The sequence below is a fragment of the Scyliorhinus canicula genome, chromosome 5 (assembly GCF_902713615.1).
Source record: "Scyliorhinus canicula chromosome 5, sScyCan1.1, whole genome shotgun sequence".
Lineage (NCBI taxonomy): Eukaryota > Metazoa > Chordata > Chondrichthyes > Carcharhiniformes > Scyliorhinidae > Scyliorhinus > Scyliorhinus canicula.
Genome location: NC_052150.1, coordinates 81876847 through 81902922, shown reverse-complemented (window position 1 = coordinate 81902922; position 26076 = coordinate 81876847). Strand labels below are relative to the sequence as shown.

Sequence of the window (26076 nt, the reverse complement as noted above, 5' to 3'; positions counted from 1 at the left end):
AGCAGCACCTTTCTAACTCTGGCCACCTTCCCTCCACATATGAACAAAGTAATCCTTCCCTCAATCTCTCTGAAAAAAGCCTTTGGCAGGAAAATCAGCAGGTATTGAAAAATAAACAAAAATCGCGGCAACACGTTCATTTTAACCGCCTGTATCCAACCCGCCAGTGATAGAGGGAGACCATCCCATCTTGCCAGATCAGCTTTCACTCTCTCCACCAAACTAGAAATGTTGTACCTGTGGAGCCCCCCACTCCCATGCAACCTGCACCCCCAGGTACCTAAAGTGAGTCCCTGCGCTACGGAATGGCAGCCGCCCCACCACTGCCCCCACCCCCAGCCGAGACACCACAAAATACTGGTTTAGCTCACTGGGCTAAATCGCTGGCTTTTAAAGCAGACCAAGCAGGCAAGCAGCACGGTTCGATTCCCGTACCAGCCTCCCCGGACAGGCGCCGGAATGTGGCGACTAGGGGCTTTTCACAGTAACTTCATTGAAGCCTACTCGTGACAATAAGCGATTTTCATTTTTTTCATTTAGTTTGTCTCCAAAATTTTTTTATGTGACTGTTTTCTTGCCTTTGTCTCAAACCAAAAATCTGGCTAATTCTTTAATATTTATTTTGAAGGGTAGAACAGGTTTACCGGGCCCTCATGGATTGCCAGGGGCAGCAGGCTCACCAGGACCAATTGGGCCTAAGGTAAGGGCTATTGGTTTTCCAGATTCTCACATATGTATTGCACACAAACATATATGGCCTTCTCTTAAAACAGACACAACTGTTTCACATCTCTGAATCATGGGCAGAATGTTGAGATTAAATTATCAACCTTGTTAATCCCATAAATGAATTGATGTGCTGGCCAATAACAATAAATATTATTTAGTCAACATGACCAACTCCAACTACTTGTACTTATAACAGTATAAGTAGGCAGTATAACACAGCTTCAATGTTACTTTTGCAAATGCCTCTTATTGCTTAAATATAGGGTAGAAATAACAAAGCTGTGACCGTCATTTCCCAATCGTCTCTCGCAACAGTTGGGGTTTCAGAATATTGGAGAGTTAACACCAATTAGAAAGGCACAGATTGATCAAGAACAGTCAGTTTGGATTTGTTAAGGAAACTTCATCTCTGACTAACTTGAATTTTTTTGGGGGGGAAACCAGGAGGATTGACGAGACTAGCATGTTTGATATAATCTACATGAATTTTAACAAGGCTTTTGGCAAGTTCTCACCTGGCAGACCGACTAGAAAAATAAAAACCCATCTGATTCCAGATAAAGCCTCAATTTGGATGCAAAGTTGCCTCAGTCAGGAAATAAAAGGGAAAGGATTGATGGATGATTTTGTGACAGGAAGGCTGTTTTGATTGCGGTTCTACAAGACTCAAGATTAGATCCCTTGATTTTCATGGTATATATCAATGATTTAGACATTTTTTCAGCTATGATTAAGACATTTGCAGATGATGCAAAAGTTGGTCAGGTAGTCTGTAGGCTGCAGGAAGATACCAATGGACTGCTCAGATGAGCAAAAATGGAACTCAGTTTGAAGAAGTGAGAGGTAATGCAGTTAGGGACAGCAAATAAAGGCATAGGAATGCAAAATTAATAATGGCATACTGAGAAATGTAGAGGGACAGAATGATCTTGGAACGCATGCCCGTAGATTCCTGCAGCTAGCAGAGGAAATGGATAATGTGATTAAGAAGCCATATGAGGGCAGCACGGTGGTGCAGTGGTTAGCATTGCTGCCTCACGGCGCCGAGGTCCCAGGTTCGATCCCTGCTCTGGGTCACTGTCCGTGTGGAGTTTGCACATTCTCCCTGTGTTTGCGTGGGTTTCGCCCCCACAACCCAAAAATCTGCAGGGTAGGTGGATTGGCCACGTTAAATTGCTCCTCAGTAAATAAATTAAAAAAGAAGCCATATGAAATATTTTCTTTTATTAGCTGAGACATAGGGCACAATTCTCCCCCCAAAAAAGTTAATTTGTGGTGGGTTTTTCAGGGAGGTTCCCGCTGGTTCTGATGGCGAGTTCCTCACCACTATTCAATGACACTTAGAGCGCGATCTTCCCAAAAGGGAACAAAGTCCCAGAGCGAGCGCGTTTAGCTGCATGTTTCCCTGCACTGGCAGTGCCGAGAAAAAAATGGCTATTCAATGCGACTCGCTTTGAATAAGGGGCTTACACAGGCACACGCAGCCAAGGCCGCACATAAACCCCAGTTTTTACAATGGGGAGCTCTGCGTGTTGGAACACCCCATTGTAGCGAGAGATCGGGAGTGTCGTTTTTAAATGGTGTACGGATCTACAAAGCCCCCGGAAAATCCCCAACCAAACCCCCCAGACATAAACGCAATATGGGAGAGTACCCTGGCCCCCCCTCACACCCCCCAACACTGGGCCACCATGCCACCCTGAAGTGACCATTCAAGTGCTTCCTGAACCCACAAGAATCAGTGTCATTGGTGGGTTTGTAATGGTGCTCGTAATGGCTGCTGGTTAAGCTGTTACTAAGTAAGTACCAATGGTACCTGACAATTGTATGGCGGCACTATGTATGTCACAGGACATGTTATTATACATGTTATTGAGGAGCTTGGATGAAATGGGTGATCACTCTGGCCACCGACTAGAAAGACCTGATGGAGTTGGCAGTGGGGATTGGACCAAAAGCAATGTTATTACCATTCAGTACTGGTCTCCAAAAACAGGGACCAGATGTAATGGCACTCTTGGGAGTTTTCCAGGGGATTGGAGGCCCCCAGGTGCATGCCCTTTGGGCAAGGTGGTTCCTGGCACTGCTGATGCCAACAGAACACCCTGGCACTGCAAGGTGCCTAGGTGGCAATGCCAGAAGATGTTTCAGTGCCACGTTGACACTGAAAAGGTGCCAAGCTGGTATTTTATGCATGGGTGTGATTGGGCTGGGGGTACCCTGCATGGGTGTTGGGAGGGGTGCTGCCAGGGTCCCTCCCGTAGTGCGTAGGAGCTTGGGGGAGGATCGGTTGCAAGTGCAAGTGCCGGGAAACACGCAGCTGAACGCGCTCACTATGGGACTTTGTTCCCATTTAGTAAAATCGTGGTCATAACGTCCATCTCCCATGCCATGCAGTTAGATACCGGAAAATGTATTTCACTGTGTCTCAATGCTACTTCTGTAATTACATTATGGGCTTTCAAACAAATAAGACATTTTTGTCAGTTGCTTTTCTCTGAAGATGCTTTTGGTTTATTATTATAAAGCATAATTAATATGGATTGCAGGGGATTGTTGTTTTAATAGGAATTGCCCAGGCTGTTTTCGCCATTGTAAACAGTAATTTATTGCTAAGTACAGTACAATATCTGATTTCTGTCTCTTATTTTAAGGGTGAAATGGGTGATCACGGATTAATGGGATTGCCAGGTGCAAGAGGACCAATGGGCTCTAAGGTTTGTAGCTTTCTCCTGTTGTATGTCTCTCTCAATACCAGAAATGCTTAGCACATTATCAAGTAATTGAAAGAAAGTGAGTGCCCCCAATCACCACAACATTCTGGAACTGGACCTGACTGTGCGGGTTCAGACACTAGCTTCATTTTCATTTTTGGCTGGGGGAAGAAGAAATGCTTTGTCAGTTGTTGTGATTTAGGCTATAAAATATGAGTCACCTTTATTGAAATTTGCAGCTGAACAGTTGGATAAAGTCAGTACATTAGGTTTAATTTGATTACAAAATTTCTAATTTATACTCCCAGAAATACAAATATAAAATACATGAAGTTTTGCTAACTATCATTATAACACTGAATCAGTATGGCATGAAACAATGTTTCACCTAACAGAGATACTGAATTTCCTAGCCTTCTACTCCAGAGGGAAAGCTGGGGAGTGATGGGGCCGGTAAAATGGTGAGGGAAGGCAGGGTGTGGCAGGAGGCAGCATTTTCTGGCCCTGCGAAAATCAATGATCATTTGCAATGCTCGCTGGCCATGCAGCCTGGGAGCCCATCGTGAGCCGCCTTCGGCAGGACCAGAACAGTCAGAAATTCCATTGTCTCCAGCAATCAAGGTTATGAGTTGACAATAGCTGGATTCAGTATCACAACAATGCAGATCGTTATCTGTATGAAGAATTACTTCTGGTAAGATTAATACAATATATTATCAGATCTTTTTCAAGAAGGCCCCGTATTCTCAAACTTGCCCCTTGCCTGAGGTGTGGTGATCCTCAGGTTAAATCACCACCAGTCAGCTCTCCCCCTCACAGGTATGGATAAAGTAGACATGGAGTGGATACTTCCTCTCGTGGGGCATTCTAGAATGAGAAGTCGTAGTCTTCAGATAAGAGGTAGCAAATTTAAAATAGTAATCTTTATTAGTGTCACAAGTAGGCTTCCATTAACACTGCAATGAAGTTACTGTGAAAATCCCCTAGTCACCACACTCCGGCACCTGTTCGGGTACACTGAGGGAGAATTCAGAATGTCCAATTTACCTAACAAGCACATCTTTCAGGACTTGTGGGAGGAAGACGGAGCGCCCGGAGGAAACCCTCGCAGACACGGGGAGAACATGCAGACTCCGCACAGACAGTGAGCCAAACCGGGAATTGAACCGGGCGCTAACAGTGCTAACCACTGTGGTACCGTGCCGCCTCAGAGTTGAGGAGAAACTACTTCTCCCAAACGGTTGTGTATCTGTGGAATTCACTACCCCAGAGTGTGGTGGATGCTGGGACAGTGAGTAAATCTCAGGATGAGTTAGACAGATTTAAGTGGTAATGGTTTGAGGGTTATGGAGAACGCGCAGGACGGTGGAGTTAAGGCCAGGATGAGATCAGCCATGATCGAATGGCAGAGCAGACTCGCTGGGCCAGATGGCCAAGTTGCACTCCTATATCTTATGAACTTATAAAGGGGAAAGCGGCCTATGGTCATCTGAGACTGTGGTGACTTTACAGTTTACAATTATCAGATCTGACCAGCTGTTATCAGTGCAGCCATATGCAGATCTGTGAATATGTTTTTTCGCACAACATAATTTCTAGTCACACCTACAGGAGATGAATTCTTCCTCGCCTATAGATACACTTGCAGCTACACAAATTTAATGTGATCGATTACATTCCAAAGATTGATGTGACATAAGAGTGGAATTGTGCTTCAACATTCACACATGATCAAAGCACGCCAGTGCATTTCCCGAGTCACCTATTGTCTTGTATATTTGCTAGACTCTCAACCAATTTACTCAGTCTTCTGTGAAACCGATATAACTCATTAAGGAAAGTAGATTACTTTATATATTGCAAATAGTGTTCCATTTAACTGGAGCCAGTGAAGCTAACATACATCGACAATCAGTTGCTCTTTTGAGTCTGGTATAGCAACTCTCACTAAATTTACTTGGCACGCATCTGAATGGCATCTACATGTTGCGGAAATCTATCTATAGAGCACTCAATGGAAAAAGGCAACTTATTCCTTTAGTCAAAACTGAGATGAAGTTTTTCTCGTAATGAATATGCAAAGACAGATGTAGGCTGATTTAAAATATGTTGTCACAGCAGGCCTTCACAGGAATTATCAATGCGCCTGGTCCTTGATAGGATCGACATTTAAAAGCCATATTATTGACATGACCAATGAATTACTTGTCAGGAATCTATTATTATTATCAGAATTAGAGAAACATCATTTTATCTCAAAATATTCTAATGCTAATTGAGCTGCAGAAATAAATAAAAATACGTTTTTTTTTAAAGTACTTACAAGTGAGCACAAGGCTATAATTCAGCCATGGAGTTCAGATGGCGTCATGAATTGTGAGAGTGAAATTCAAAATATTTATGACCGACACCTAAACCTTGAGATTGGCTTACAGTTTTCAAATGACTCCGTGATATCTTACTATTTATAACATAACATTTCAATTTAATATGCAGGGGAAGGGGCTGGGTATTTTAGTTTTAGGACATTTTTGTGCTACCCGTGACCGACAGTGCAGATGCCAACTGCCTGTGTGTTCCGTGTCCTTGAACCACTATGAGGCTCATACAAGTGGGTTTACAAGCATGGCTGAAATTTCCACTTAGTGGGAGTAAAACGCAATCCTGTTACAACATAATCGCTGACTCACAAACCGCAACATTCTGTTTGCAAGTGATATTGGTATTTTGAAACATCGGCCACAAAACTATTCTCATTCAATTATGAAAATAGTAAGATTTTAAAAATATTTTCCAATCGAGGATTGTGAATATTTTTCAGCATCAATAACAAATTATTCTTGTTTATTAACTCACTTCCCTGTACAAGGTACTTGGTAAAATTCTGCTCAAGTCATTATTAGCAAAATAAACATGTATAGATTGCATGGGTTCAAAGTTGGTTAGGGGATATGAAGAAGAGAGTTGGTTTAACGGGAAGAATCTCTTGATTATGGTGTTTCCCAGAGATCTGAATTGGGGCATGAATTTTCTGAGCTTTTCACAACTTATGTCAATGACTTAGATGAAGGATTACAGAATTGTACATCAATGTTCGCACTAAATTATTAGGCATGTTAAGTTATGTAGGGTAGAGGGGCAACGACAAATAATAATCTTTATTAGTGTCACAAGTAGGCTTACTTTAACACTGCAATGAAGTTACTGTGAAAATCCCCTATGCCACACTACGGCGCCTGTTCGGGTACACTGAGGGAGAATTCAGAATGTCCAATTCACCTAACAAGCACGTCTTTCAGGACTGTGGGAGGAAACCTACGCAGAAACGGGAGGATCGTGCAGATCACACAGTCAGTGACCGAATCCGGGTCCCTGGCATTGTGAAGCAACAGTGCCAGCCACTGTGCTACCGTGCTTAAGTAAGTGGACAAAACTATGGTAGAAGGAACTTGAAATGAGAAAGTGTGCAATCATCCACTTTGCAATCTGAGAAAGACAAATCAGAATATTTTCTTAATTGTGAGAAAGTGGGGCAGTAAAGAGACCCATGCACATAAACCAGTAAAAGCTCGTAACAGGTAGAAAAAGTAAAGAAAAGGGATATTGGAATGTTGACCTCTACCTTGAGGGTGGAACTACAGTTGTGCAGAGCTTTAGTCAAACTGCAACCAGTTGAAGTCACCGAACCTCAGGGAGGATTTGATGGCCTTGGAGTGGGTACAGCACAGATTTAACTGCATGATGCCAGAGACAGCACAGATTCAACTACATGATGCCAGAGAATGCTCATAATATAACCTTAATCCCCTGGCATAGTACAGGTTAATTCTGAGGACAGATTACATAAATGTAGTTTGTATTTCCTTAAGTTTAGAAAGTCAAAGGGCCTGCAATTTGGACCTGACAAGATGGGGGCAAAGAAGGCGCTGGACAGATCCAAATGGAGGATTTTCTATATTCAATATTCTCAACATTAAAAGAGTGCAGATGCAGGAACCCACAGGACAAGTGAGCAAGCTGTAAAGCCAGTGCCTTTGTCCATCCTTTCAACAGTATCTTCATATATAATATTTACAATTGGATCGGCAAATTAATATTTGGTTTAACACCACATAGATGGTGAATAGTTGGTCTCCTTGCTGAACATTCATCCATTGAAGAAATGGGAGAATTCATCAGAAGGTTAAGAGATGACCTTAGAGGTGTTTAAAATGATAAAGGCATACATTAGGGTAGATATAGAGGAACTATTTTCTCTGGTTGAGAACTCGGGATGAAGGATCATCATACTAAAATTGGAGCTAGACTATTTAAAAATGAAATGAAGAAACACTATTTCACACAGGGAAATTTAAACCACAAAATGCTGGGTCAATTGAAATCTTTAGTACTGAGATTGATAAACGTTTCTTGGGTAAGAGGATCAGTAGAATCTGACTGTGTGCAATGCATATTGGGTAAAATGTCCATATTAAAGAGGAATGTTAATTCCTCGACTGAATGTGAAAAAGTTAATTGCATTTTTATTCTATTTTTCCAGGGTTTGATGGGTCATAAAGGTGAAAAGGTCAGTAGATCATTGAAGATATATAAAAAATAATTTTTGAAATCAGCCTTCAGGTCCTTAATGGCTCAATGGTTAATACTGTGTGATTGAGATATTTAGGGCTGGATTTGGGAGTTTGGAAAATTCTCAGTTTGCCCCATCCACCTTGGCTAATTGTTATATGGGCTCTCATTATGTATTCTTGACTGAGAGCCCAGAAATCCATTATCCTGTTGAAACACCTAAGCACCAAAGAAAACATTGCTTGATTGACAGTTCTGATCTTTGCTGGCCCTTTCACAATGTTTATTCACACAACATAAATAAGTTTTAAAAGCTAGCAGTGTCCATTATTGATACTTTAATGGATCTGGATGACTCACCCTTTTGTTAGACTGCAGTAAGGCATAAATAAATTGGTGAATGGGCATGGAAGTACCATGGCTTTGCATGGATGGGGGGGTCAAAGAGATTGTTTGGGGGGGACATAGTTTCACATGGGGAGCATGAGCAACCATAGGGGTTCTTTGGGAGGCATAACTTGGCATCGGAGCATGAGGGGCCGTAGGGGATATTTAGAGGTATACTTTCACACAGGGGGCATGGTGAGTCTTTTTCGAACTTGCCTTTCAAATGGTCCGCTCTGCAGATTATGACTCACTACACCCCTGAGGTGCCATGAATCATGACTCTTTACAAAGCTCCCTAACTGCAATAAAATGCAGAGGAGTACGACCTGCCAATTCCTATAATATAACCGGCCATGTTAGAAGTGCAGAGGGCAAGCTCGCGATCCAGACCGACCTTCACCCTTAGAAGGCACTCCTGAAAATCAGAAACCCCAGGAATATAGTTGGCATCCCAGAATCAGGCCCCAGCCACCATTTTTAAAGGGACTCGGTGAAAATCCAGCCCCTCGACCAGGAGGTTCTGAGGTTCAATCCCTAGACTATGCTGATTTAGTTACTTGCTGCTCTGGTGTGAGTACGCTGCTACAAATTTGGGGTTATTCATGAAGGCCCACCTTCTCAATCTTGCCCCTAGGCTAAGGTGTGGTGATTCTCAGCTTAAATCACCACCAGTCAGCTCTCTCCTTCCATAGGGAAAGCAGCCTATGGTCATCTGGGATTGTGGCGACTTTACCTTTACTGAATTGGGGACAAGGTGATTGATCCTGCTTGTTGTCCAGCTGCCTTTGCTGGAAATGGATGTCAGTTGAAGACACAATTTGTTAACCAAGCTGACTCGAGCAATAATGACAACTACTTTGGAGGATGCCCAGTACATCTGCTGGAGTAACTGTGCACAAGTAACACGTCAGAACTTTCAGGACAAATGAAGACAAATCACAAAGGTCAAGTGATAAAGCTTTGTTGTGTTTAAAATACAATTTCTAGTAATTTGTTCTCTGCAAAGGACAGGTTAAAACATATCAGAATATATCCATTCTAATAAAGTGTGCTTTTCACAGGGGATGACAGGTGAAAGGGGTCAACAAGGAATCAAAGGAGAAATGGTAAGAGCACTTGTCATATAATCTGTAGTGTAGATTGGGACATATTATACATGTACTATTTGCTCTCATTAGCTATACTGACAGTACACAATATGGAATGCCCTGTGACTTGAGAAAGAGAACCTGAACTGTGTAAACGTTGCTCTAACAAGGTTATTAACTCAGAATCTCATTACATTTCAGGGTGTTATGGGTCTTCCTGGAATGTTGGGACAGAAGGTACGTGCCTACCATTGAATTATGCATAGAACAGTAAAACACAGAAGGTAGACATTCAGCCCATCATGACTAAGATACTACATGAAAAATAGAAAAGCTAAAACTAAGTTATAATTAGGAGAATGCACTGCAAATAAAGTGACCACAATAAATCAAATGCGAAAAACAGAAGGTAAAATCAAAAATAGGAACATGACAATTAGAAATAGAAAATAAGTAAAGCAAAATGAGACTATAATGTTTGTCTCTCCTAAGTATTTACTAATCAGTAACAAAAACAATAAGAATAAATCATTTTAAATCATCATTGTGGCCCCCTCGTCGGTAGACTGGAAATCAGCATCAGTCGTTGTGCCTGGGTTGTTAGAAGTGCTGCATAGCACACAGCTCCCACTCATTGAATGCATCTGTGTTATCTTTATTAGAATAATTGAGCTTATTACTGCTGGCATAGTAACTTGTATGGAAAGTAATCATGATATCTTTATTATTACTATTATTATTGTCACAAGTAGACTTTCATTAACACTGTAATGAAGGTACTGTGAAGAAATGCCCCTAGTCGCAACATTCTGGCGCCTGTTCGGGTACACGGAGGGAGAATTCAGAATGTCCAAATTATCTAACAGCACGTCTTTCGGGACTTGTGGGAGGAAACCGGAGGAAATCCACGTAGATGTGGGGAGAAGGTCCAGACTCCGCACACACACAGTGACCCAAGCTGGGAATCGAACCTGGGACCCTGGTGCTGTGAAGCAATTGTGCGAACCACTGTGCTGCCATGTAACGTTAATCAATTACATTTTGTGGTGTATTGCTGGCCCTCATATGAAACTGGCTTCACCATGCCCTGTTCTGCTTCCTGTCCCAGCCAATGATGTAAAGGACAGCTATCTGAATACTGTCTGACCCACTTCATGTATCTTGACTGCATCAAGGGTCACCTGGTAAGCTAACAAAATTGTGCACATATTGCAGCAAGAGCAGTGACAATGTACAATACTTATGATAATAATCTTTATTGTCACAAGTAGGCTTACATTAACACTGCAATGAAGTTACTGTGAAAATCCCCTATGCCACACTACGGCGCCTATTCGGGTACACTGAGGGAGAATTCAGAATGTCCAATTCACCTAACAAGCACGTCTTTCAGGACTGTGGGAGGAAACCTACGCAGAAACGGGAGGATCGTGCAGACCACACAGTCAGTGACCGAATCCGGGTCCCTGGCATTGTGAAGCAACAGTGCCAGCCACTGTGCTAGTTGCTACATTACGGCGAAAGTGGTGCCTATTCAGGTACACAGAGGGAGAATTCAGAATGTCCAATTCATCTAACAAGCACGTCTTTCGGGACTTGTGGGAGGAAACCGGAGCACGCAGAGGAAACCCACGCAGACACAGGGAGAACATGCAAACTCCACACGAGACAATGACCCAAGCCGGGAATCGAACCTGGGACCCTGGCGCTGTGAAGCAACAGTGCTGGCTACTGTGCGACCGTGCTCAGGGCAACGCATAAGTTAAAGATAGATAATTCTTGTGTGCAGACTTTTGCTGGACACACAAGTTGCCATCTATCCTTCATAATTGTAACTGTACTATTTATCTGAATTTCTCCATGCAAGCAAAGGATTAATTGCCACAATATTCTACTGTGCCAGCATCAGAAGACCCTCCTCTTCCAGCACCATTTCTTCCAGGATGGAAATGTCGGCAAAGGTGATTTTCTTACAAATTGGCCAAACTTGTCAGACCTTTCCTGCCGGTGGTATCTGTTGGGCCCATCAAGGTCAACGGACATTTGAGTGCCTCGCCGGATCTTTTGGCAGGTGCTTGAGATGTGAAATCACCAAAGCAGATTTCTTTGGGCCTATTCCATAGCGTTCATTACCATCTTCTGCCTCCTGCATCACCAAACAGAACCTGCTTCTCAATGTAAACAGAGTGTCCATCAATACCACTGGGTCCTTCCCCTCCCTAGCTCCTTCCTCAAGAGCTTTCAGTAGTTTATCAGAAAATTTGGCTTCCATTTGGCTGCACTATTCCATCCTTCACGGATATTGTTGAGTCTCAATTGCCCGCGGTTCCCAGTACCACTCCAGCTGTTTAAGTGGCTCATTATTGAAGTGTACTGCGAGTTCCGATTATTGATTCTGCTGCTTTATTGGGTGACCTGCTGTGTGCATAATTTACTGCAATTCCAACATGAGTAAAATAGGAAATTAACTATCATTCTGAGTAACTGAGAGTATTGAGCAGTTAGCACGACAACAGTGCTGAAATTATCATTTCTAAGCTTATATCTTAATAGACTGTTATGCATGATTTTTAGCCAAAAAAGTATTAGCTGATACAGCATAATGCTTCCAAATTATTAAAGCCTTACCCACCTACATTCTGATCACAGCTAAGTTTCTCCACCAACAGACAAAAGGTAGTGGGCTGGATTCTCCTATCGGCGACGCCGAAATCGCATTCGATGATCGGCCGCAGAATCCATTTTTACGCTGGAATCGGGGACGCCATTTTTCCAATAGCTCTGCCCCCTCAGAAATGGCATACTCGAGGCCGCACGCTGTCGGGACGGCCTCAGGACATCACCTGATTCCCTCCCCCAATGCTTCTCCCCCGATGGGCCGACTTCCCGACGGCATGGGACACGTGTCCTCACAACATTCGGGGGAACTGCGTGGCGGATACGGACTGTGTCTAGCGTCTCCAGTTGGGGGGTGGGAGCTATTCCGCTGGCAGGGGGGGGGGGGCTTCTGCGGGAGCTGGAGGGACTGATGGGCGTAGTGAGGGGGATTACACCCGGGCAGTTTTTGGCAGGCTGGATCCGGGCGCGGCCACAGACCCGGCTATTCTGTGGCCGTATCCGCAGGTGAAGCCGAGGCCTTGTATGGCGGGCTGCGCCGGGCGGAGGATTGGTACGATATTGACACCAACGTTTTGGTTGTAAGACCAGATGGATCCTGCGGACATAGCCTCAGAATCAGAGAATCCAGCCCAGAACCTCTGCACCTCCCCCTCCCCCAATCACACACAGACAGTTTGTGCTATCCTCCCCGTAACTACATACACAGTGTCTCTCTCTGCCCTTCCCCCCCCCCCCAACAAATACACAGAAAGTGCCTCCTTGTGCCGCTACCCTCCATACACATACACGCATAGTGTGGTTCAGATTTGGCACTGAAAAGCCCAGGTGACGGACCAAGATTCATAGAGTAATTTGAAGAATTAATAGATGACTTGAAGTGTTTAGGTGACACAGTGCTTGAGTTTTAAATGCCTATTGATAATAGAAGCTAAGGACCTAGTTTGAAGGACAAACAAATTCTGGGCGAAATTCTCCATTTGGGAGACTATGGGCATGATTCTCCGGAAACAATTCTCAGTGTGGTAGCGAGCGGGAATTGCTGAAAACCTCCGGGCACTTGGGCCGGTGAGGTCAGCAATGCAATTCAACATTGATTGATCCACTTAATGAGGCTTCACGGGCTTCTCGTCACAAATGAAGGCTCGGCAGCTGATTCGCCGGGGCCATGCTCGCCAGCCCTCGCTACAGGTTTGAGCATCACTTAAGTAGCACTTACACAGCCAGCTCGCAATAATAGCGTCAAGGAGACCGGCCCCAAGATTCAGGGACACAGAGCTGGGGAGGCTGCTAGAAGCTGTGGAGGTCAAGAGGGATGTCCTGTTCCCCCGAGGGTCCCGGAGGGTCAGTCATAAGGCAGCCAGTGTTGCCTAGGATAAGGTGGCGGCAGCTGTCAGCTCGGGCACTGTGGCCAGGAGGACTGGCCTACAGTGCAGGAAAAAGGTCAACGGCCCACACTGGACAGCATGAGTGAGTAGACACCAATGCAACCCCCCCCCCGCCCCACCGAGACCTTTCCACCCCCCCCCCCCCCCCCCCCCCCCCCCCCCGGGACCGTCGACCTCACAACTCTCCATGTGACCTCCACACCCCCTCCCCCTTCAATCCCCCCAACCCTTCCTTCACAAACCCCCTCCCACCGCTGTGAACCATGCATGTGGCTAACGATGCCCCCTCTGTGTCTCCTCAGGAAAAGCTGTCCCACAATCGCCGGGAGGCGGCCCAGATTGGCGGTGTTGTCTGTTGCTGGAGAGACTTAGCTGTGATCAGAATGTAGGTGGGTAAGGCTTTAATAATTTGGAAGCATTATGCTGTATCAGCTAATACTTTTTTGGCTAAAAATCATGCATAACAGTCTATTAAGATATAAGCTTAGAAATGATAATTTCAGCACTGTTGTCGTGCTAACTGCTCAATACTCTCAGTACCGGACACCTTCGACAAGCGTGCCTGGAGGTGACTGATGTGGCCGAGGACAGGACAGTCAACAACGTGGAGGCCAGCAGATGCCGCAGTGGTGAGGAACCACCGGACTCCACTCGGAGGACCTGACAAACGTGAGTAGTGATTGACGGACTGACTGACCCATCCCTCGCACTGACCACATGTCCATTCTCCCGCAGATCCTCCAGCCGACGGCGACGGCCTATTCTGAATTTCCTCCCCTCCAGCCTTCCATGAGACCAGGAAGGAGGGGAGCTCCGAGGATGCAACTGTAATAGTTGCGTCACAGCTGTCATCCCCACCCTCCACCAGCGTAGATACGCACACCTTGGTGGAGAATGTTAGTGGTCAGGCTTAGGGGGCAGAATCTGGTGAGCACCATAATGCCGATGAGGAAGAAATCCCCATGCGAGACAGCAGTCAGAGGTCTGCTGGATCCCAGGAACCTGCTCGGTCCCAGCCTGATGCTGAGCCTGTGGAAGAGGTCATCCCAGAGCTGATGGAGATGTTAGGGTGTGGCCAGGACATTCAGAGGGAGATGTCAGCGACACTCCATCAGATCCTTAGCCACTTGGAGGAGTCCCAGAGGCTATGGGCGCTGAAGATTTCACCGGCAATGCATGGCACCGTGGCCAACATTGCTAGGGTGGCGACAACAGTGGAAAGCCTGGTGCACGATGTCAGCACCATTAGTGAAGGTGTTCAAGGCGTCGCGCAGTCGGTGACTTGAACGGAATGTCTCAACGGAATGTCCGACTCGCTGGGGGATGTGACCCCAGTATCAGGCTGACCTTGATGAGGTAGTGCAGGGCATGTCCCGCTCTCAGGTGGGCATTGCCAAGAGCTGAAGAGCATGTCCCAGTCACTGACAAGCATCACGGAGGGCGTCTACACGATGGTGCAGAGAATGGGGAACTGCCAGGCTGGCAAACCAAATGATGCAGGGGCAGCCGGGGGTCGAACCAGCTGCCCCTCCGTCCCGAGGTGAACCCCAGAGCCCTGTGGGCACTGACCGGGAGGAGAGGGTGCTGGATGCCAACCCAGACCCATGGAATGGCAAAGAGGCCGCAAGCTCCTCCAAGTTCCACTCTTCTAATGAGGCCGCATCTCAAGGTCAGCACATGGGACAGAGCAGCACCGCTGTGCATGTGCAGCTAACAAGTGAGCTGGGGCCTTCCGCCCCCAGAGCTCCCAGAGGACGCATGCCAGAGCCATGAAAGGCAATGGGATGAGGTAAGCACCTGGCTGCCTCCACCTCTGATGTGCATCCTGGGGACACACTTAGACGTAGCGATAGAGCTAGGAAGGTTAAGCACGTTGAGGATCACTTAGGGCACAGGGAGAGGGGAGCAAAAGGTCGGGGGGTTAGGTGGAGGGGGTGAAAGAGTGGTGGGGAGAGTGGGGCGGCACCTTCGGGAGAGTGGGGAATTGTTCGACACCTGTGACACATTAAAAACCCTTGAGCACAACCAGTATGATGCCTCTCACTTTCCTCCGAAATGCAGACCATCCTCCGAACCCTTGGCTCATCTCTCCAGGCACACCGTGTGCAGGTGATGGGTGTGAGCGAGCACTCAGCAGGCAGACAGGGGTCAGACGATGGCATAGATTGAGGAGCACTGGCGCTCAGCTCTCTGCGGGTTATCATCACCCCCTGCCCTCGACAGTGATCTGCTGACAGTGTCAGCACAGTATGCCAGCACAGTCCCAGCAACCTGGAGTGATGTAACACAGACCCTGGGAGGGTGGGCGTAGGTATGGTGTCAATGATGGCCCAGGCCATGTGCTATGTGAAGTGGGTGAGTATGAAGGCCTCCTGGCCCTCCGGGCTTGTCGGACCCTCACCGCTGCCACCTGACCTGCTGCTTCCTGCTGGGACTCCGGTTCCCCCCTGGGATTGTCCTCCGGCCTCTGCTGATCCGGCGCCTCCTCATCATTCCCCTCCTAGGAGGTGGGCACATGTTCCTCATCCCCAACCTTCAGCAGGTCGCCACACTGCTGTGCCAGGTTGTGGAGGATACAGCAGACCACCACAAAGCGGGCAACTCCCCTGGCAGTATACTGCAGGGCACCACCAGAGTGATCGAAGCATCAGAAGCACATTTTGAGCAGACCGATGCACCGCTTCATTACAGCCCAGGTGGCCACATGGGCCTTGTTGTATCAGGTCTCCCGCTTCAGTCTCCGGCCTCCGTACTGTTGTTATTAGCTAGGTCCTCAGCACGTCCCCCTTATGCCCTAAAAGCCAGCCGCCCATCCTGGGATGATCCTCGAAGAGGCCGGGGATGACCGATTGCGTCAGGATGTAACTGTTATGGACACTGTCTGGGAAGCGTGCACACATGTGCATGATATTCATGTGCTCATCACACACGAGCTGTATATTCAGGGAGTGGGACCTCCTCATATTAACGTAGGGTACTCCCAGATTGCCCGGTAAGCGCAAGGTGACATGTGAGCAGTCTATCAGCCCCCAGGGGATGGGGCATCCCGGCGATGGCAGAGAAACCTGTTGGCTGAGCATCTTGCTGGGCTTGGTCCGCATCAAAGTTGATGTAATTCCCTACCCGGGCACACAGGGATTCTGTGACCTGTCGGATGCACCTGTGGGCTATGGCCTGCGCAATGCCACACAGGTCCCCACTCGAGCCCTGGAATGATCTTGAGGTGTAAAATTTCAGGGGCGGGATTCTCCGTGAATTGGCGCGATGGCCCGGCGGCAAAAATGGCGCGAATAACTCCAGCGTCGTACTCTCCGGAACGTCGCGAATTCTCCAGCCGGGAATGGGCTAGCAGTTTCGTGACGCCATTCGCGACAGTTTCACCTGTTACGGCTGCGCGTGGCCACTTCCCCCATATCCTACTTTGCCCATATCCCCCTTATCACCCTTCCCCCCCATAACCATGCATGCTGTATTGTGTATTGCAGGACCAAACGTCGACCCACCCGTCCCCGTGATGGCGACCGCCCCAAGGATGATGCAGGGAGGCCACGAGCCAGGGACAGACCCGGAGCACCAGGGAGACGACGCCCCCGTCTAGTGCGAGTGCGGTGACGCCGGCGGGCCAGATCCAGCGGTGAGGCGGGCAGCCACAGGAACAGGCCCTCGTCACAGCCAACCCAGGACACACCTACCCAGGACACTGACGCCCAGGACACTGACGCCCAGGACACTGATGCTCAGGACACTGACGCACATGACACTGATGCTCAGGACACTGACGCACACGACACTGACGCACAGGACACCGCCGCACAGGACACCGCCGCACAGGACACCGCCGCACAGGACACCGCCGCACAGGACACCGCCGCACAGTACACCGCCGCACAGTACACCGCCGCACAGGACACCGCCGCACAGGACACCGCCGCACAGTACACCGCCGCACAGTACACCGCCGCACAGTACACCGCCGCACAGGACACCGCCGCACAGGACACCGCCGCACAGGACACCGCCGCACAGGACACCGCCGCACAGGACACCGCCGCACAGTACACCGCCGCACAGGACACCGCCGCACAGTACACCGCCGCACAGGACACCGCCGCACAGTACACCGCCGCACAGGACACCACCGCACAGGACACCGCCGCACAGGACACCGCCGCACAGTACACCGCCGCACAGTACACCGCCACACAGGACACCGCCGCACAGTACACCGCCGCACAGTACACCGCCACACAGGACACCGCCGCACAGTACACCGCCGCACAGGACACCGCCGCACAGTACACCGCCGCACAGTACACCGCCACACAGGACACCGCCGCACAGGACACCACCGCACAGGACACCGTCCCACAGGACACCGTCCCACAGGACACCGTCCCACAGGACACCGCCGCACAGGACACCGCCGCACAGTACACCGCCACACAGGACACCGCCGCACAGGACACCACCGCACAGGACACCGTCCCACAGGACACCGTCCCACAGGACACCGTCCCACAGGACACCGCCGCACAGTACACCGCCACACAGGACACCGCCGCACAGGACACCGCCGCACAGTACACCGCCGCACAGGACACCGCCACACAGGACACCGCCGCACAGGACACCGCCGCACAGGACACCGTCCCACAGGACACCGTCCCACAGGACACCGCCACACAGGACACCGCCACACAGGACACCGCCACACAGGACACCGCCACACAGGACACCGCCGCACAGGACACCGCCGCACAGGACACCGCCGCACAGGACACCGCCGCACAGGACACCGCCGCACCCGTCACTGACGCACAGGACACCACCGCACAGGACACCGCCGCACAGGACACCGCCGCACAGTACACCGCCGCACAGGACACCGTCCCACAGGACACCGCCACACAGGACACCGTCCCACAGGACACCGTCCCACAGGACACCGTCCCACAGGACACCGCCACACAGGACACCGCCACACAGGACACCGCCACACAGGACACCGCCACACAGGACACCGCCACACAGGACACCGCCGCACAGGACACCGCTGCACAGGACACCGCCGCACCCGTCACTGACGCACAGGACACCACCGCACAGGACACCGCCGCACAGGACACCACCGCACAGTACACCGCCGCACAGGACACCGCCGCACAGTACACCGCCACACAGGACACCGCCGCACAGTACACCGCCGCACAGGACACCGCCACACAGGACACCGCCGCACAGGACACCGTCCCACAGGACACCGTCCCACAGGACACCGCCACACAGTACACCGCCACACAGGACACCGCCACACAGGACACCGCCACACAGGACACCGCCACACAGGACACCGCCACACAGGACACCGCCACACAGGACACCGCCGCACAGGACACCGCCGCACAGGACACCGCCGCACCCGTCACTGACGCACAGGACACCACCGCACAGGACACCGCCGCACAGGACACCGCCGCACAGTACACCGCCGCACAGGACACCGTCCCACAGGACACCGCCACACAGGACACCGTCCCACAGGACACCGTCCCACAGGACACCGTCCCACAGGACACCGCCACACAGGACACCGCCACACAGGACACCGCCACACAGGACACCGCCACACAGGACACCGCCACACAGGACACCGCCGCACAGGACACCGCCGCACAGGACACCGCCGCACCCGTCACTGACGCACAGGACACCACCGCACAGGACACCGCCGCACAGGACACCACCGCACAGTACACCGCCGCACAGGACACCGCCGCACAGTACACCGACACACAGGACACCGCCGCACAGTACACCGCCGCACAGTACACCGCCACACAGTACACCGCCACACAGGACACCGCCGCACAGTACACCGCCGCACAGTACACCGCCGCACAGTACACCGCCACACAGGACACCGCCGCACAGTACACCACCGCACAGGACACCGCCGCACAGGACACCACCGCACAGTACACCGCCGCACAGGACACCGCCGCACAGTACACCGCCACACAGTACACCGCCGCACAGTACACCGCCGCACAGTACACCGCCGCACAGTACACCGCCGCACAGGACACCGCCGCACAGGACACCGCCGCACAGGACACCGCCGCACAGGACACCGCCGCACAGTACACCGCCGCACAGGACACCACCGCACAGGACACCGCCGCACAGGACACCGCCGCACAGTACACCGCCGCACAGTACACCGCCACACAGGACACCACCGCACAGGACACCGTCCCACAGGACACCGTCCCACAGGACACCGTCCCACAGGACACCGTCCCACAGGACACCGCCACACAGGACACCGCCACACAGGACACCGCCGCACAGGACACCGCCGCACAGGACACCGCCGCACAGGACACCGTCCCACAGGACACCGCCACACAGGACACCGTCCCACAGGACACCGTCCCACAGGACACCGCCACACAGGACACCGCCACACAGGACACCGCCGCACAGGACACCGCCGCACAGGACACCGCCGCACAGGACACCGCCGCACCCGTCACTGACGCACAGGACACTGACGCACAGGACACCGCCACACAGGACACCGCCACACAGGACACCACCGCACAGGACACCGCCGCACAGGACACCGCCGCACAGGACACCGCCGCACAGGACACCACCGCACAGGACACCGCCGCACAGGACACCGCCGCACAGGACACTGCCACACAGGACACCGCCGCACAGGACACCGTCCCACAGGACACCGCCACACAGGACACCGCCACACAGGACACCGCCACACAGGACACCGCCGCACAGGACACCGCCGCACAGGACACCGCCACACAGGACACCGTCCCACAGGACACCGCCACACAGGACACCGCCGCACAGGACACCGCCGCACAGGACACCGCCGCACAGGACACCGCCGCACAGGACACCGCCGCACAGGACACCGCCGCACCCGTCACTGACGCACAGGACACCGCCACACAGGACACCGCCGCACCCGTCACCGACACACAGGACACCGCCGCACAGGACACCGCCGCACCCGTCACTGACGCACAGGACACCGCCGCACCCGTCACTGACGCACACGACACTGACGCACAGGACACCGCCGCACAGGACACCGCCGCACCCGTCACTGACGCACACGACACTGACGCACCCGTCACTGACGCACAGGACACCGCCGCACCCGTCACTGACGCACAGGACACCGCCGCACCCGTCACTGACGCACACGACACTGACGCACCCGTCACTGACGCACAGGACACCGCCGCACCCGTCACTGACGCACAGGACACCGCCGCACCCGTCACTGACGCACAGGACACCGCCGCACCCGTCACTGACGCACAGGACACCGCCGCACCCGTCACTGACGCACAGGACACCGCCGCACCCGTCACTGACGCACAGGACACCGCCGCACCCGTCACTGACGCACACGACACTGACGCAAGCAACACCCACACACAGGGGACGGATGGACAAGAATCACCACTCCAGGGGACACTGGAATTTGGGTCGGATGAGGAGCACAACACTATGCCATTGCTATCTCCTACACCCTACACCATCGCAGAGACACTTGATTGGGCACTTTAGCGATGAGGCATCTGGGACAATAACTGGTGGGCACAGTATAGCCGTCCCGGTACACCAGGTGGAGGCAGGTGCAGCCGAGGTGCCAGGCAGTCAGAGGGCAGCCCGGCACAAGCAACCAATTGCTGCCCAGACAGGTCCTGGGTTCCTAGACTTACCACATTTACCCATAGACCCGATGCAGTCACGGATCAAGGGATGATCGAAGGGGGTGACGGCCGGCTTGTGGCAGCTGCAGACGCAGGTGGAGGGGTCCACCCGTGTGCAGGAGCAGGAAGTGGTGCCGGTCATGCGTGCCACCCAGGACAAAACTGCAACGGTGTCAGACATGGGTCGCAGTATGCAAGGGCTGGGGCGTTCCGTGCGGGCAGCATCTGTGGGCCAGGACATGGCTGCCCTCTCACAGGAAGCCATGAGCCAGATCCAGCAACAGATTTCAGAGGCGCTCAACGCCGTGGCCCAGTCTCAGCAGGCCATGGTGCAGTCCCAGCAGGCAATGGCCCAGTCTCTGCAGGCCATAGCCTAGACTCAGCAGGCCATCACTGAGGGCATCGGCGCCATTGCCCAGTGCGAGTGCGGTGTTGCCTGCTCCTCCCCTTCCCCCTCCTCTGCCTGCAGCACAACGCCGTCGTGCGGCCATTTGCGGATAACAGGGCCATGTTCACGAATAGGAAGGGAACCTATCCCATGAGCATTCAGGTGGTCTGTGACCACTGCATGATGATCCTGCACGTCTGCGCCCGGTACCCGGGCAGTGTACATGGCTCATTCATATAGGCGCAATCTTTCATCATCACCATGTCCGAGGGTGCCCCCCCCCCCCCCCCCCCCCCCCCCGCCGGCTGAGGGGCTGGTTTCTGGGTGACAGGGGATACCCGTTGTGGTTGTGGCTGATGATGCCTATACAGATGCCACAGACTGAGGCGGAGAACCGCTGTAACGATGCCCATGCAGAAACAGGGGTGTGATAGAGAGGTGCTTTGGGCTGCTAAAGATGCACTTCAGGTGCCTGGACCACTCTGGGGAGGCCCTCCAGTACCCATCAGATAGGGTCGGCCGCAACGTTGTGGTCTGCTGCGTCCTGCACAACATAGCCCAGCAGAGGGGCATTGTGCTGCAGGCAGAGGCGGATGGCGCGATGCTCGTCGACGGGATTTTTGGGGGGCCGGAGAATTCGGCAGCCACCGGGGACAGCATTCACGCTGCCATTCAGCGATTCTTCGACCCAGCGAGGGGTCGGAGAATCCCGCTCCAGAGCTACGGTGACATTGACAACCACCGGGAGCAGGTATCCTCCTCCTCCACGTGATGCCAAGTCCACAAAGACATGACACAGGTGCCACACCTTCTCCTTGTTGAGGCGGAGCCTCCTGCGGTACAAGCTGTCCTTCATCTTTTCAAACAACCAGCGATGCCTATAAATGCTGGGCCATCGCGGGCATCCCCGTCAGGGTCTCACCCTGGCCTGATGGGCCGAAGGGTCCTCAGGATGTGGGGCGGAGTCTGGCACATGGTCTGCCACTTCGAGCTTCTGCACATGCTGCTGTTGCTGCATATCCGATGTCTGGCCGCCCAGCCTACCTGCAGCACCACTAGAGTTTGTTCTGCGTGGTCCCAAATACCATCCATAGCATTCAGTATCTTTAAGGAATTAGATGCCGTACGTACATTCCCCAACCGGAAACCATGGCTCAATTGCGAGATTGACTGCCTACTGAAGGACAGGTCTCAGGCCACCCTGACCTATACAAGAAATCCAGGTACGACCTCCGTAAAGCCATCTGAGATGCCAAGAGAGAATATTAGACCAAGCTAGAGTCACAGACAAGCGTTACAGACTCGGCGGTTGTGGCAAGGTGTAAACAACATAACGGGCTACAAACTGAAGCCGAGCAGTATCTCCGGCAGCAGCGCACCCCTCCCCGATTAACTCAATCTATTTTATGCTCGGTTTGTGCAGGAAACGAACGATCTGCTGTCGAGTGCCCCAACAGCCCATAATACACCCATACCCATCATCACAGCTTCCGAAGTCAGATTGGCCTTCCTGAAAGTGAACCCTCAGAAGGCGACCCTCGGAAGGGTCCAGACAGGATCCCTGCTCGTGCACTCAGATCCTGCGCGGACCAGCTGGCAGATGTGTTCGCGGACATCTTTAACCTGTCCCTACTCCGCTCCGAGGTCCCCACCTGCTTCAAGAAGATCACCATCATACCGGCGCCAAAGAAGAACCAGGCAACATGCCTCAATTACTACCGTCCGGTGGCCCTGACTTCAATCGTAATGAAGTGCTTCGAGAAGTTGGTCATGAAGCGCATCACCTCCATACTCCCAGAACGCCTTGGTCCACTGCAATTTGCATACTGCCGCAACCGGTCGACAGAAGACGCCATCTCCCTGGCCCTATACTCATCCCTAGAGCATCTCGACAACAAAGTCTCCTACATCAGACTCCTATTTATTGACTACAGCTCCGTCTTCCAACCATAATCCCAGCCAAGCTCATATCAAGACTCCAAAACCTTGGGCGTGGCTCCTCACTCTGTAACTGGATCCTCGACTTTCAAACCGACAGACCACAATTAGTAAGAATAAACAACAACACCTCCTCCACAATAGCCCTCAGTAATGGGGCCCCACAAGGCTGCGTGCTTAGCCCCTACTATACTCCCTGTACGCACAAGACTGTGTGACACAATTTGGTTCCAATTCCATCTATACGTTTGCCTGTGAGCAAAGATGGCTACTCACTTCCTCGGCTCCCCGCAGAAGCCTTTCCATTAGGTTCACATTTTTCAAAAGGAGCACTAATTTGTGCCAGCAGATGGGGAGGTCAGTGAATGACGGGAGGCCTTTGGATATGGGGTCGCTCCTGTTAATTGCATGGAAATGGAGCTTACGTGGTGATAGCTTAAGTCCCATTTCCGGCTGGGAGCCCAGAGAATCCCGCTCAGAAATTGAATTTTTTTAAAAACTTGTTATTCAGATGAGTAATGGGATAGGTGAGCTCAAATGGGCAGCACGGTAGCATTGTGGATAGCACAATTGCTTCACAGCTCCAGGGTCCCAGGTTCGATTCCGGCTTGGGTCACTGTCTGTGCGGAGTCTGCACATCCTCCCCGTGTGTGCGTGGGTTTCCTCCGGGTGCTCCGGTTTCCTCCCACAGTCCAAAGATGTGTAGGTTATGTGTATTGGCCATGATAAATTGCCCTTAGTGTCCAAAATTGCCCTTAGTGTTGGGTGGGGTTACTGGGTTATGGGGATAGGGTGGAGGTGTTAACCTTGGGTAGGGTGCTCTTTCCAGGAGTGAGCCGGTTCAGACTCGATGGGCCGAATGGCCTCTTTCTGCACTGTAAATTCTATGATAATCTATGAAATGTTTCTTCTCCCTGGTAAAGGTCCTGGGTGAGATGATGCTGGCTCAATGGTCACCTAAATCTAGAAACAAGTTTTTACTTGCTGCTGCTTCAATACTTCATAAGATTTCCTCCCACAGTCCAAAGATGTGCGGGTTAGGTGGATTGGCCATGCTAAATTGCCCGTAGTGTCCTAGAAAGTAAGGTTAAGGGGGGGGGGGGGTTGTTGGGTTACGGGTATAGGGTGGATAGGTGGGTTTGAGTAGGGTGATCATGGCTCGGCACAACATCGAGGGCCGAAGGGCCTGTTCTGTGCTGTACTGTTCTATGTCTATGTCTATTGCACACCCTTCTGGGTCAAAACCTCAGTCTGCAAACCATTAATTATGATGTAGCCGCCAGAAGTCTCTCCCTTTAAATGGGTGGCCATGACCAACCTCCGGTTCAGGGCCTGCCACTCTCTCTATGGATATCCAACCCTGGAGGTCCGATTTAGCCCTCCTCCCACTCTTCCCTTTGCCATTTGACAAGCTTCCCACCAGGCAGCCGCTAATTGGTTGAAAGACGCTTTATTCAGTGTGGGAGTCAGTGAAACACACACACACGACCAGATTAGACTTCCAATTCTTCCCACAACCCTGCCGACAAGCATACAGTTCACCCCATAGTGTGCACGGGATTTAGGACAGTAATTATAACCTAAATTGAACGTGGGTCAGTAGTGTGGAAGAGCAGTTTTGAGGGTACAGGTTCACTGGATATTAAAGAGAGCACCTTTGTTTGATAAAATCACAAAAGATGTTCATGGATTTTAGCTTTTAATACAAGAGAGTAGAATATAAAATAGATAAAGATGATTTTTTTTAATACAACTCTATTAGAGCCAAGGTAGAATATTCTTTTCAGCATTAGGTTTCCCAGTGTAAGAAGGATATTAGAGTAGAGATTAAGATTCACTTGGATGCTGTGTGGAAAGTATAAACATGAAGAAAGGCGGGATATATTGTGTGCTCTTCAGGTAGAACAACACAGATTACACGCAATGTGATGAAGTGTTTACATTTATGAAGCAATTGGACAGAGTAGCTCAGGGGTCTAGAACAAGAGAATTAAACAGAAGAGAGTAAGGGGAAGACAAAATACTGCTTACAACTGGCTTTAATGCCCTTGAGTGAAAGGCAGAGCTGGTGCCAATGTAGAAAAACAAAGCACAACAAAGTGTCTGGCAATTATCCACCCTCTAACTCGCACTGAAGCTAATTGTAGCTAATCCATTATGTCAGTTAGCTTTTATGACTTCCAATAATGTGTACTTGGTAGTTTAACTCCTTTAACTTTCTGATCACAGCACTCAATATGTTTATATACTATATATAATCACTGTAACAGGCAGTATAAATGCTAGTAGAGCTGCATTAAGTACAATGCAACCCTGCAATGTGTCCTGGTTGCCATAACACATGCGCCAATGAAACACATGGAGTAATAATAAAACAAAACTGCCCACATCATCTGTCAAGTATGTAGTGTATGGAACAATTTAAAGCATTGCGTGCGCACATAGGCTGGAATGCAAGGCTCACCCTGGAGGCAAGCTCTACAGAGGGAGGGACCATTTAATCGGCTG

The 26076-nt window shown here is 50.8% G+C and overlaps 1 protein-coding gene across 5 annotated transcripts in view; it reads left to right on the top strand.

Moving 5' to 3' along the window:
- The window catches only part of colq (collagen-like tail subunit (single strand of homotrimer) of asymmetric acetylcholinesterase), a 174752-nt gene that overhangs the window by 92150 nt on the left and 56526 nt on the right, over positions 1 to 26076 (top strand). For all 5 annotated transcript variants that reach the window (XM_038797297.1, XM_038797298.1, XM_038797296.1 and 2 more), the window contains 5 exons: positions 629 to 700; positions 3384 to 3446; positions 7984 to 8010; positions 9461 to 9505; positions 9689 to 9724. In XM_038797297.1, the coding sequence (XP_038653225.1) occupies positions 629 to 700; positions 3384 to 3446; positions 7984 to 8010; positions 9461 to 9505; positions 9689 to 9724 (243 nt within the window). The remainder of the gene's footprint in view (positions 1 to 628; positions 701 to 3383; positions 3447 to 7983; positions 8011 to 9460; positions 9506 to 9688; positions 9725 to 26076) is intronic.